Here is a 14,796-nt window from a genome sequence, read left to right as displayed (position 1 = left end):
CCCATTAATTTTATCCCATTGCCCCTTGTTACACCTCCCTTGAACAATCCAAGGTGTTACTAATTGATGAAAAAACCTCAACCCCAGTGTGCAAATAGTAAGATGTTGAGCATCTGGCACAAATCTGCATGTTACACAAACTCAAGTGGAAAACAGAAAACAGAGCAAAACAAGTCTAGGCTAAGATTTTCAAAGGTGCTCAGGGGATTAAGGCACACATCTTTTCTCTGTTTTGCACTCAAAGTGGTGTAAAATGCTGATTTGTGCCACACTCTTGATATTTTCAACTTATGAATTCTGAAGTGTCCCATCACATGCAAAGCATTTGGGGCTCAATCTTGCAAAATGATCTTATCCAGTACAGCACCTAAAGTGCTTAACTTTAAGCACATGAGTAGCCTCATTGACTTCAGTGGGATTAACTACATGCGTGACATTAAGTATGTTTAAATGCTTTGCTGGAGTGTGGCTGGAGTGTTCAGCACTGTGTAGCATAGATTTCTTGATGCTCAAGAAAAAAACATCTTACTAATAATGAATTGTCTATGATTATTGAAGCCCCATAGGGTTGTCTGCACTGTGCACGGAGGCCCGGCTCTGACTCAGGTTAGAGTCCAAGCCCCACTTCTGTCCGCACACAAATCAGTCTGATTTGGGTCAGCAAGCACTCAGGTCCTGAGAACTAGGGCCCTGCCTGTTGGGTGGATCAGAGCCTGAGTCCCACTGTGACTTGGGTTGAAGCCCTGTCATTTAGCAGTGTGGATGCAGCTTGAACCACAGTCTCGAGTCAGAAGGTCTGTGTAGTACAGTATGGATATGTTAGACCAACTGTGAGACCCAGGTCCAGCAACTATAAACCCAGGTTTACAAAGCAGTGTGGACGCTCAGGCATGGGGTTGGAAACAACAAGTCCACAAACAAACCTAGGTGCCACACACCCGAGTTTACAGTGCAATGTAGACCTACCCATAGACATATTATGCTAAACTGAGCAAAGCACAGGGAACAATCCTGTACTGGTGGATAGCAGGGAGGATGTAAAAGATGTGCTAACAAGATGTCCCCATCTGTAATTTCTAGGATTAATTTTATCTAGTGTCTTATTGAAAACATATTATGCTATGGTCCCTCTGCTTGTCCTTATTAATATGCAGCCTTTAAAATATTATGATTTACTTATTTATCCTATTTATAAATTGTGCCAACTGAAGTCTTTTCCAAACACATTTATAATTAAAAATATTCAATGCAGCATATGTCAGCTGACCCAATACTGACTAATTCTGCAATACTGTACCTCCCATCGACCAAATAATCCATTGCACACCTCTGCAAGCAACTTCTTTGGTTAAAGGAAACAGACCTTGCAGTGATTGAATAACTGAAAATTGATTATGCTTTTTTGCTCCTTATAGGCATTCCCGTTGCTACAAAATGCAGTATCAGTTGAGTAAACAGCACTTAAAACTAGCCAAAATCTTAAAGTTGTGGGACCTATCCTTGCAACTTAATGTAGCTCTACCTATTTTTTCCGTATCCTCACAACCCTGCTGCTACAAGTGGTGGAAATGTAATAGATGTGTGCAAGGGAGGTTTTTTGATTCCTTGCCTTGAGCAAAAATTAGTTAATGGTATTCATTCCGATACAGTATGGTACAAATGGGGCACATTAAATGGCTTAAATTAGGTCAAACTGAATAATTGAATTTGTTCTTTTACTTAAAAACAGCTTAATCAGCTGAGAGTGCTGGAGTCTAAAAAGTAGTTTAATTAAATATTAATCAGGAGTTTATGTTTTGAGCTTCTTTATCGTTACTTGCTGCTGTTTTATTTATATTTCTGTATTTTTCCCTGTTGCAGCTATGTGGGGATGAAGTTCAGCTGTTCTCCCTTGATGAAGAATTTGACTATGACAGTGTGCCATTGACCCCCAAGTTCTCTGAGGCTGAGATGAAGGCCATTATAAACTTGTCTGAACAGAAAAAAGTAAGGATTGGCCTTAAGTCTGAAGACTGAAGCTGATGGACCTTGCTGGGCATTCTCTGTTATTCAGCTGGAAAAATATTTGTAAGGGGAAAAATCCAACTCCCTCTTCTGCAATCATAGAGGGCTCTTTTGCAATGAAGCCAGCGTGGGTCTGTCATAGAGCCTGTGGGATGTTCATATACTCCAGTGTCTCTCAAAATTTTGTCCTGGTGACCCCTTTCACATAGCAAGCCTCTGTGTGCGACCCCCCCTTATACATTAAAACACTTTTTAATATATTTAACACCATTATAAATGCTGGAGGCAAAGTGGGGTTTGGGGTGGAGGCTGACAGCTCACGACCCCCCATGTAATAACCTTGCGACCCCCTGAGGGGTCCCGACTCCCAGTTTGAGAACCCCTGATAAACCCTGCGCAGCACTGGGCTGAAGTAGCCTCTGCGTAGTAGTAGTATATATTATTTGTATTACTGTAGGGCCTAGGAGCTCTAATCATAGATCAGGACCCCATTGTGCTAGCTGCTCTTCAAACACAGAACCAAAAGGTGATCCCTGCTCCAAAGAGCTTACAACCTAAGCATAGCAGCTCCACCGCCTGGAGGGTAGATGCCTCTCTCTCTGCCCCCTTTACATATCCCTAGAGCAACTTGCCTAGGTACTCATACTGGATGCTAGGGTCTGGATTGATTCCTATATGCATACAATTCCTACATATATCAGTGGGTTTCGAAAGACTTAAGCCCTGGTTCTCAGCCCCAGTTCCAGTTGCTTTGTTGTTCTCTGGCAGCACGAAGCGACAGGAATGGTTCCTTAAAAGACAGCTAGGAATTCCTGTGTTGAAGAAAAAATCTGTGAGTGGCATATAATGTGTGCAGTGCTAGAATAATGACTCCTTAGGGGTCAGTATAAACCGGTGTAAATTAGACTATGTTTTGTGCTGGCTTCAGCCCCCAACCAGCCCAGAGTTGTCTCAGGGCCATTTTTGCCTGGCTCCCTCAGGAGTGTAAACATTAGCTTGTGGCAACTGAGCATTCAGCCTTTAGTCTCTTTTTCTGGCATTATAAGGTGAAAAGATACAGAAGTGTGGACCAATGATCAAACCCAGGAAGGATTTTGATACCTTCTGTGTGATTTCAGTTCTTCAGACCAGTAATAGTCCAATTTTTTCAATGTTTTTTCCTTATGTGGGTTTGAATTAAGTGTGTATAATTCCTGAAAATCACAGTAACGTCTTTTCTCTTTTTTTTGGCCACAAAAAAGTCTTCAGGGCAGGAGAAGCAGAATAGCAGTGATTTAACCCATTACCTAACTTGACAAGCAAAAATTTAGACTGTAAAGACGCACATTTCATACATTTATATAGGAAATGGTCCCAAGGTTTTTCATCATGTGACATACATTCAGCACCACTGAAATGCAGCAACCTTGGGGTGGAGAATGAAAAGTGCATACATCATACTGCATAGCATGTGAGGAAAGGAGACCATGTGGCCAAAGGCCCTGGGGAAGATGCTTACTCTTACACAGAGAGTCATGAGATATATAGGACTCAGTCCTTCTTACTTTTCATGAGACACTGGGGCTATTGCATGAGTAAAAGTACCAACACCTGGTCCATAATGGGTCAGATACATACTGTGTAATTCCATTAATTTTAGTTTGTGAACCAACAATTCGTCGTTGGCATAACACCATTACCTTTGCGATAGAAGATTACAGTGATGAGTGTGGTAAGAATGCCTGGTTAGATAGCTTTGGGATTGAACAACATGCAGTTTAAATACTTTGAATGAAATCCGTAAGGCTGGATGGCTGCTCCAAAGCCAACAGTTTCCATGAGTGAAAAAGGGGCATCCTCGTTCCAAAGGAAATGATTTGTTTCAATTATATGGCAAATTATAAACAGGCACCACTGACAGCAGGATATTTTTTGTTTTGATTGATTAGACAACATCATTTGAGGTAGGGTTAATAAACAGGGGAAAGGAAGAAGAGAGTGCCCAGATACTAAGCAGATAGGCAGTCATATAAAACCCTAAGATAGGCTAGGTAGAGAAGGTAAACAGTATAGAACCAACCTGGTGGGAGAACGTGAGAACATTTTTTAAAACTGTCTTTAAAACTATGCTAAAGCTGTGGTAAAAATGGACTGAAAACACTGTCCTTAATTCATTTTGTTTTGCCAGGTGTTTTGCTAGATCCCTGTGTATAAAATGAGGGGGTGGCAGCAGGGGAGCCATAGCTAGATTTCAGCTGGATGAGAAGGGAGACCTGGAAGGGCATTGAGATCTCCCTTGAGATCCAGTGTATTAAGACATCCAGGCCTCCCTTAAAAACATTAACCATGGCTCACTGCATCCCTGTTATGTAAGTTCAGTGAAGCTGGACTACCTCTAGTAGGCAACCCTCTGTTTAAGAGACCACTATGAAACATCCCCATAGTTTCCAGACTTTGTTCAACCCCAAGCTGAAGAACCAACACTATTCGGAAACAGAGTTTTTCAGGTCCATGGGATGATTTGTTTAAGCCGTGTATCATTGCATTTGTTGCCCTATTTTTCAGAAGGGCAAACTCAGGCACAGCGAAGTTAAGGGTCAGTTCCACTTTCATTGAGGTCAATGACAAAACTTGGCCAAACTTGCATAATGTATCAGTAGGCCAAATCTAGCCCTGGTAAATGTAAGCACATCTACTATTGACTCCAGTAACAGTTGTGTCCCCGACCCTAGGGATGAAGTTAGCCACTCCCTTCCCTTTCTTTCAGATGGATGCACTTCTCTTACCTACTTCTCAGGGTCTATATTATGTTCTATACACTGTCATTCAGACGGATCATTACATGGTTCAGTTTGGGATAAAGAAATACACCTCATTGGTTAATGCTGAACAATTGTTAAACTCTGGTGCACCATTCATCTTGTGCAGAGAGGCGGGATACTTCACTTAGGCCTCTCATGAGTTATCCGTTCTCCCTCTGCTTATAGAGATAAATATCATAATGGAGAGCAGGCACAGTAAGTTAGACTTGCTGGTCAGCTCATTTTATTGACCTGCTTAGATGTAATTGAGTTGTTAATGTACCGTTTCATTGCTTGTCTGCTGCTGGGAAATCATATTTCCTATCCTGTAATTATTCATCAAGTCTTTATTCAGTTGATATTGATACCTAGATAGATATAGATAGATAGATATCTGGTATTGTTTAATTGTCTGCGTAATAAGACTTTGGGGCCTGACTGGTAGATTCCTTCCTCCCCACCCAGTAATTAGCATTTGGCTGGGGGAGGGGAAGGGGAGAGGAAGGAGAAGGGAAAGAGGGGGAGAGAATGACCTACCTAACACACACACACACACACACTCTCTCTCTCTCTAACTTTTTATTTGCAGCCAATTGTACTAAATTAATTTTCCTCTCCTCCAGAATCAGTTCTCCTGTACATGGCAAAAATCCACACAAGGGACAAGAAACAGTTCAAGGTTCCCCCTTGAGTTTTTCTCCGGATTGTTCCTTCACTGTGGGGTTTTCCCCCCTCCCAAAATGACCAGGATTTTGAACTGGAAATCTCACGGATCTTGGAGGATTCATCAGAATGCAGAAACTTTAGAGGGAAAATGTAGAAAACAGAGCTTAAATTGTTCATTTGTTAGTTTCAACACAAAGTCCTCTTGCACTCCTTCTCTACCTACAGACACTTCAGAACACCAAATTTGTTATATTTAACAAAAAAAATCTAATACATTTTCAAATCATGTTTAGAGCAGTTATTTTCCCAATACAAGTTAGTGTTAATTATAATAAAGATTAATAATTTTTTAAGAGGATAACTTGCTGGCAAGTGGTGCTAAAACAGATAGACAGACAGACACACCCACACCCACCCATTTCTTTTAAAGTCTTTTAATCTAACCTATCTATATGAGGATTGGGAAAACCTAGGGCAAAATTGGGCCTTATGTACACTTTGGAATTGTTTTTAGAAGTCCCCACATTACTCAGAAATAGTGACAGGTTGTTGAAGAGGTTCAGATATTGGGCTCAGAGCCAAACCTTTGTGGTACAGAAATCAACATGGAACTAAATTCCATGTATGGCACAAATCCAACAACCCCATATGTTGCACAGTTTGACTAACCAACAGCTTGGATGTCAAAATATCCACTTGGCTAGCAGGATGAACTATGCCCACTATGGTTTTTACCACTCATTTTCAGTAGCACTCAGTGATAGCATGATTTTCACTTTGGCCCAGATTCTTCAGTCCAAGTGAGGGCAGGAAAGGCCAAGCAGAGAGTGGAACCTGTTCAGTTTCACTTCACCAGGGGCCTGCAGCCTCTTTCAGGCTGCACCACGAAGGGTCCTAAGCCCTAGTTCAGTTGCATGCAGGTATGCACATCTGCTGGTCAAAACTCCCTGCATAAAGAATTGTGGTGGAGCAGCTGTGGCTGCTACTGCAGCCCTGAAGCTGTAGTATTGGATGCAGAGTGGCAACTGAAAAGGGTTGGGCAAAGATTCATTTGCTCTGATCCCAGCAGACCTCATCAGCACATAGTTCATTTACTGAGGCTGACTGCTGCCGAGAGGGCTTGAAAATGTTGGCTTCACAAACCGCAAAAATTCAGCTCACGATAGTTCAAGTGACACATGAAAGATGAGGAAACCCTTGATAATGATTCTTGACAGCCTCACGAGATGAGTTCCCTGCACCACAGAGATGAGCACTTGTGATAAGTAAGGGCATTCCCACCAATATGAACTTTCTTGTGGTGAACTGGCAGTTAGCACAGGTGGGCGTGAGGTGCCACATGTACCTTGGGGGTTCTCTTGAAGGGAATGTATCCTTTTCACGGATTGGTTGGTTGCTTTGGCCAATCCCTGGCATCTGAAATTCTACCAGGTGTTAAATGTCTGCCTGTCCTTTCTGAAAACAAAAAGGGCGTTTTCTCTTAAAGGGCTTTAATTAAGTTCTAAACTCCTCAAATGATTATGAGTTTGGTAAAGCCGCTTGAGGAGACATCTTGTTCTGTGTTGGCAGGACTTTTGTACAGCCATATCACATGTTTATGATACTGTCAGATACTAAGGAAGTAAAGTGGAGATATTTTAGCTTTACCACTTGTTTATGAAATATTTGCAAGAAGAAAAGCAAGGGTTAAGATGTACTGTCATTCTTATAGTCAAGCTAATTTATATGAGATCACATGGACTCACAGCTAAAAGGAAATCAATTGTAATAAATTCTGAGAAAGCTAAATGGTTGTCTTATTTACGTAATCTCTGACAAAGACAATGGCAATGAAAAGTCCCCAGAGCAATCAATTGCGATCTTATACAAGATATTGGGTATCTTCTTCAGAACAACTATTCACATACTCATGTTTCAAAATAGCATGTAAGGATAGATGTAAACCAACCCCCGGGTCTGATTTCAAGCTGAGCTGCAGGGGCTAACCCCACTCACTATATCAAGGGCCAAATCACACTCCCAGGTATGAACACCCCAAACTTGGGAAGTTCAAACTTGGACCTGTATCCAAATGTTTCTTAGTGCTGTTTCTAAGGGCCCATCTGTACTACAAAAATAACGGAGTAAGGGGACCTGCCCGTGTGGAAAAGTCCCATGGAATTTAATAATAATGAAAACAATTGGGTTCTATAGAAATGTAATAGTGGTCTATAGAAATTATTGTAAAAACAGAGAAATTACACGGAAAATTATCTTTTCTGTAAGTTGAATCAGCCTATAATACTTCTACAGCATGGATATAATTCTCTAGTTAATTTTATAGAATGGTTCAAAAACCTATAGGAAGTTTATGATTTTGTCATGAAGATGATTACAACACAGCTGTCCTTTGACCCCATTACAATAAGGTTAAAATTTGTAGGCAGGACTTAATTGTGCTTCATAACTATGCTAAAGTCGAAGGCTTTTTCTTGGTTGCATGCGGTGATTACAACAGAGTTAGAGCCCATCAGCACAACATTTTTGAACTATGTTGTAACCGGGCCTTCAGACATGGTTGTTTTTGTCGTGCAAACAGGCCCTAGCAGTAAATAAACCTCAAGATTCATAGGTATTGTAGAACACATCGGCTATTCTGTTCCTATGAATAAAACCTTAGAATATCTAATATGCATAACTTTCAGAAAGATGCAAGTGTCATCCATCATATTACTCCTGTTTCTCAGAATAAATCAGCTAGAGGACAAATTCCACCCATTACTTAGAAGTGTTGACGCTGCCATTTAGATTCGCTGCAAATTGCACATTCACTCTTTAAAAGATGGAAGCTGAGATGCATTTTTTTGGTTTGTGTCAGATTTACAACTAGCTTCCCTAAACATGACAAGACAATACATTTGTCCAATGAGCTATTTTCCTGCTGGATACATTTTTACAGTAAAAGAAGATGGAAGGCTAGTGTCTGTCACAGGCACCATCGATTCTGTGTTAGTATTTTTATGCATAAGCTTATTATTTACAAAGCTTTCAAAAACAAAGAATCAGGAAAGTACAAATTATGGTCAGACTGTTTATTGAAAATGTAATGCAGGATTGTCCTTTTTTAAAGTTAGATGCTTAGACTTAGTTTCCCAGCCTACCAAAAGTTCTGTTAACTAGTCTAGTTCAAAATCCAGGCTGTCAAAACACTGACAGCTAGCACTAGCTGAATAGTATTCACTGAATCAAAAATGTGACCAATTTAAGGCCTTTTTGTTTGGTTTATGTAACACTTGCAAACAGTTCCTGAATTCAGCAGATGTCTGTCACTCATAAGCTTTCATCAGATAGACTGGATGAATAATTTCCTGACTTCCGCTTGTATAAGGACTGGATGCAGAAAGATTTACTTTTACTGTTTGTGGCATGTGATTTGTCACATGGCATATTTTTTGCTCTCTGAGTCATTGGAAGACTGAAACTCTTTAATCAGGAGAATATGAACGAGGGATAGTAGATAACGAGTAGACAATAATGGAAATGAGATGTGAATAGTGAATAATGCATCTCTGGTGCAAATTTGTGGAAATTTTGCTGTCACTAACACCACCATGAATACTTACAATGATATTAGTATTCACAAACAAGGCCTCATCCTACAAGATGTTGCATACCCTCACCTTCCATTGTTTTTAATGAGAGTGCCTTGTAGAATGGGGCGCATAATGAAGGACCCCATGAATAGCTGCAAATTGCTTGACAAGATGTTCAGTGACCTGTTTTTTCATTATTCATGCAGCTGTATTGACACCCAGGACTGATATTGATATTTTAAAGGATCAAAAACTGGACATCAAACTTCTGCAAATCATATTTGCAACTCAGTCAGTATTGTGCTTTGCAACCCATTCCATATGCTCCCTTCTCCTAAGCCACAGCAGCAAAGTAGATATCTACCAGGCCATTACTTTTTCATAAGTAGATGTTTGGCGCAGTCCAACAAGGATCAGATCAAATGGCCACATAGCCTGAATAATTTCAGGTGGTTTGAACAGAAGTAATGGATGAAATTAAGCAAAGTTAGGCAGCAGGTCCAAACCCATCCTTGCCAGTGATGAGTGGCTGATACTGCAGTCTGCCCCAGTGAACGGAGGCTAGATGGAGACTGGGCAGTAGCTAAAATGGAGGCAAAGTGGGGATAGTGGGTTGGAGGTTCCCCAGGGAGGGGAGACCTAGATTGATGGGGTACTGCCATGGGGCAGCACCCCAGTTAAAAGGGCACCGGGGTCCAGGGAGAGACACAGGGCCAAGAGGATAGGCAGATCACCGGCCCACAGAGGGCGCTCCTGGCTGGAAAAAGCGCTAATTCCCGAAGACAACCAGCAGGAGGCGCTGCAGGGGTGAGTCTGCATGTCTACAACCCCCTACAAAGAAAAGTATGATTGGAAAGTGCCCACCATTGCTATTGTAAGGGGCATATCCCAAATACTTTAGACAGCTCATTCAGCATATGCGTCTGCTTTTACTCAGTTTTCAATTTTGCTTTGCAGATCACCTTTCCCAACCTTTTGTTTCTACATGGAATTTACATAACCCACAAGCACAGGGGAAACAAAAAGTTGTGAGTCTTTCAAACCATCACCATCTTATTAGCACTCTGAAAGATGTTTGCTGAAGAATTCAGTAAAAGAGGATGCTGATTGCTACCTCATGTTAAAGTTTCTCTGTTTTAAATATTAATTGTTGTATGCACTCGAGATTTCAGAGGCCTCTGAGTCACATTTTTTATGATGGTTGATGCAATCTGTCACAAGATGGGAAGAAAAAGGTAGCTTGATGGTCTAATTTGAAGTAACCTCTAAGAGCTCAAGAGGACTGATTACACATAAAAGCACCACAACTTTTATAAAGCTTCATTTGAATGCCACAGGAAAAAATGTTAGAAATTCAATTAACTTTCCACATGAAAAAATGCCTCATATGGTGGCTAAGCTCACCTTGCATAGTTTTTTGATTATGTTTGGAAGCAAATTGCTTTGATTATATGTTTGATGGGAAGGGAAGCCTGTTAATTAATTGCTACATGCTATAGTGGTGCTAAACTGTATCATGGAACGATTAAATTAGCCTTCACCGATATTTGTCTCCTGTAGAAAATAAATATTGCTCACTCAGTCAGTCTCACTTTTTGCTGAGTTGGCACAACTAGCTGTTCATTACCATGCATGTTAAAACAAAAATTATTACTGTTATATTCAGAAAGGTAGAAGTAGTAAACAAATTGCCTACATAGTTGAAATGAGATTGAAACAAATCTCCCTGGTTCAGAGCACCTCTGAATTTTAGAGAAGTTTGGATTTGAACTTCAGAGCTGGCTTGTATCACTGCAGGTGCTGAACCAGAGCCCCAGATTCAAACACACCAGAGTTTTGGAAACATTCAGGTTTGGATCTAAATTCTTATTTCTACTGGTCAGTGGCTGAACATGATTCAAGTGAGAAGTCAAATTGGTTTCTAAATTTGTCCTGTCACTACATAAGAAAAAAAATTCTCCCAAAATTGCACAATTATTATTTTTAAAATAATATGATTAATACTATTATGATTTTATTAGTTTCTGGTAGCATATACAATATTGTAGGTACTTTCCAAACACAACAGAAAGTATGGTCCCTGACCCAAGGTGTTAATAATTTGAAAGATTTACATATTGTCAATTCCTTATGTTCAAAATGTGACTTACACGTAGAGACAATGCCAAGAGTAAAATGCTATATTAAAAAAAAATATGTCCTGTGTTATTAATATCATAGCAGATTATTAAAACAAAAAGAATGTAAAGAATCTCCTTTAGTTGTCTCCACTGTTTGTTTTCACATTTTGTTCAGTTAGGGTAGTGAAACCAGACTGGTCAGTTTCACTTTCTGGTTCTTATGAATTGGTGCTATAATCATCTGCACAATCTCAAAGTGCAGTTGTGGGGGCTTTCCTGCTGTACTGTGGGATTAAATATTCTGAGAACCAACTAGCGGGATTAAATGTTTGGAGAGGCAGATTCCCCACGAGAACATTTCTCTGTTTTATGAAATTGTCCGCAGAAGTCAAAGCTAGGAGAACTCATTATCTCAGCATGTCTAATATCCCAGAGCAGACACCTTTATATAATCTAGCTGGAAAAATAAAATACTTCACAGTTAGGGAACAATACTCTGACTGTAGCCCACTATTATCAACCATTTCTGCTTTCTTACAGATGAGCAAACCAGGGTGAGAGTTGAAAGGGAAGCTAATATTCATAGCTGGGGGAAAATCCTGAAGAGAGAGAGGTTTCTTGCAGCATGCTCTCAAGGTGAATCTTTGGCAGGAATGAACTCTAGAGCTGAAGAACCACGACTGCAAAGGCCTAACCTTTGGTCCTTAACACAGTCACACAGGGACAAATTAATTCCTGGCGTAACTCAAATGTAATCACAATAGAGTTACACTAGGGATGAATTTGGGTCAGAGTTTTAGGCAGTGTGAGGGGCAGCTCCAGGCGTGCCTGGGGGGTGGCCTGCTGGTCGCTGTGAGGGCGGCAGTCAGGCAGCATTTGGCGGGAGGTCCGCCAGTCCCGCAGCCTCGGTGGCAATTTGGCGGTGGGTACGCCGAAGACACAGGACCGGGCGATCACCCGCAGAAACGCTGCTGCAGGGATGTTGCCGAAGGCCGCCTGACTGCCGAGCTTGGGGTGGTAAAAAACATAGAGCCGCTTCAGGGCAGTGTCCTTTTATTTGTTTGTTTGTTTTGGGAATTTAGGATGTAGTATATTTTGATTTATGAGTTTCCCACCCAGATCAGGGATCATTAATTAATAACTCAAATTGTGCCCTGAGAATAGAGGAAACCAGAAAGAGACTATGAAGTGTGATTCTAGTGTTGTTGAACTTCCATAAGAGATTAAAGGATGATGGACAGGCTTTCAGGGAAGGTTGATTAAGAGAGGGTAGCACAATGGCTACTAACTAGGAAGCTATTGTCTGTGGAGGAAGAAAGATTAAATGAATGACAGCAAAAATGTGAGTTTGAGTGTGGAAAACTTGATTACAAAATTAATATTGGGCTCCTTTGATTGGCATCATTTTGCAGTCCTAGGACACTGCTTTGATATTTCTGTGCACTGATTTTCTGCTTCCAAGTTCAAAATAATCATCTACATTGTAATGGAAAAAACACATCCTTTGGAAGCACTTAGTTTTTTTAAACTACATATGATGGAAAACAGGAAAAAGTCATCTCAAAAAAATTCTCATTTGAGAACATATGGTGGCAGTGTTGCACCATTTCTGACTATATAGTAGTTCAGAGTACTTACCCAACCAATATTAATTTACTAAGCAATAAATAGGGAGATGCACAGTGGTGCTTTAACCAGGGAACATTATGCTTGTGCTTGGTAGCACTGACTACGTTTTCTAATAAAATATAGAGTATGGTATGGGAAAAATACATTTTTGTCTTTTTATAACTCTTATATAATTCAAATGCATAATAAACACAGATACAGCTTGAATTCCAGAGCAATAATATACCCAGTTTTGCAGAAAAGATCTGACTAATTAATTTTATTCCACCAAACCAACAGTACTTGCCTGAGAGGAACATTTAATGTAATAAAACAAACCACCCACCAACCACACAAAGAAACCAGCAGATGCATCGCGCCAATGTTACAAGGCAGAGTTCTTTTACCTCTCGGAAGAAAGATTTACTGCTCTGATGTGCTTACCGTGAACTCTCTCTCTTTCTCTCTCTCTCTCTGTCAGAAAGCTCTCTATTCTAAATATAAACTTCCCCCTTAACTTGAATACCCAAAAACATCTTTGAAAAAATGGTGCCACTGCAAAATGTTTCACAGAGCTCAACAGGAAAATCTTCAAGAGGGACGTTAGCATGAGTTTGCTGGTCCAGTTGCCAGCACACAAGTGTCCACATCACTAAACCTACCACCCGTGGTATTATAATTGACCTTCCTTGTTGACAAGCTCAGCATAGCAGCCAAAGAGTTGATGGGCCATGGATCTTCACTACCCTCTCAGCCCTGCAGAAAGTTCCTCCAAAGCCAAAGCTGACACCAGAGGTGAAAGTAAGCCAGTACGGGCTGGTACAGCCAACTGGTGAGAAAGTGGCCCCCGGTACGGGCCGGTACACAGCCGACATTAAAGCTCTGCCATGGCAGCGCTTTAAGCACCATACCAGCAGGCCTGTTGATGGGGAGGGGAGGATGGAGGGGAAAGGGGCAGCTGCCCCAGGGCCCAGGGATTTAAAAGGGCCCAGAGCTCCTGGCAGCACTGGAGCCCTGGACCCTTTAAGTCGCCACTGGAGCCCTGGGCGGTGCGGACCAGGCAGCACTGAAGGACTGGCTGGGGGAGTCTGGCCGCGGCCCCGCCCCTTCCTTCTGAGGCCCCGCCCCCTTCGGGGGGCTCAAAGCCACCCCCCCACCTTGCTCAGCATGGGAGAAGCTCGCACTGCCATCGCCAGTGCTGTCTAGAGGATTTCAGTCTCCAGGACTGTCAATCTAACACTCTTCATGATGTCCTGCTCTGTTATTGTACCTCTGACTTTACACCTGTGCCTGTCCCTTGTTTGGTTGTCTCCCATATTAGCTGACCTCTATGTCTTTGTGGCCCCTTCCCTCTCGCAAAAAGGAGGACATTGCTTTTCCTGTAGCTCCATGCCCTGCTTAGATGTCAGATAAACTGATATCTTCCACCACCACTAAATTAACATTTCAAGGGGGCATTTTTTAAGGCTGTTAGGCTCTAGGGGAGAGCTACCACCTGTCACCATTGGGTTATCGCGATAGCCCTTCACTTCTATAGAAGTGAATTCAAATCCTGAATTCAGGGATGACTTATACCAGGGATGACTTTGGACCAATTGGTTTATAAAAATAATGTAAAAGGTACGTTGCCTATGCCTGTTTAAGGTGAAGACTGGTAACCCTAGAACTCTTAAATTATCTCTTTATCTACAGAACAAGCAAAGCATTAGCAGTAATAGGGAAATGTTCCTCATTTATCACTGCCTCAAATTTTAGATGGAGAGGCCACTTTGACTGCTAATCAGGAGTTCAGTATCTATAGTCACTGGTCTCAGTTCTGAGAAAGAAAACTAGAAATATATCTCTGAACTTGCCAACTCCAAAAAATATTCTTCATGCAGGAAACCTAAAATGTCATTCCTTTGGGTGTAGATACCAATCTATGTAACCTGAGTTTTAGGATTCTTTATTTCTGACATCAATAACTTTGAACAAGAGAAGTGAAAAGCCAAATTTGTGTGGAATGGTGGTAACTTTGGGACTAAAATGAGTAACATTCCTTGAAAT

At 41.2% G+C, this 14,796-nt stretch overlaps 1 protein-coding gene across 5 annotated transcripts in view; it reads left to right on the top strand.

Moving 5' to 3' along the window:
* The window catches only part of LOC120405392 (intraflagellar transport associated protein), a 60,615-nt gene extending 53,387 nt beyond the window's left edge, over window positions 1-7,228 (top strand). For all 5 annotated transcript variants that reach the window (XM_039538986.1, XM_039538983.1, XM_039538987.1 and 2 more), the window contains 2 exons: window positions 1,861-1,986; window positions 5,408-7,228. In XM_039538986.1, coding sequence (XP_039394920.1) covers window positions 1,861-1,986; window positions 5,408-5,707 — 426 coding nt within the window. In that variant the 3' untranslated portion in view covers window positions 5,708-7,228. The remainder of the gene's footprint in view (window positions 1-1,860; window positions 1,987-5,407) is intronic.
* The last annotated feature ends 7,568 nt before the right edge of the window (window positions 7,229-14,796 follow it).

Source organism: Mauremys reevesii, linkage group 4, assembly GCF_016161935.1.
Source record: "Mauremys reevesii isolate NIE-2019 linkage group 4, ASM1616193v1, whole genome shotgun sequence".
NCBI classification, from domain to species: domain Eukaryota; kingdom Metazoa; phylum Chordata; order Testudines; family Geoemydidae; genus Mauremys; species Mauremys reevesii.
This window is presented reverse-complemented; position numbering and strand designations above follow the sequence as displayed.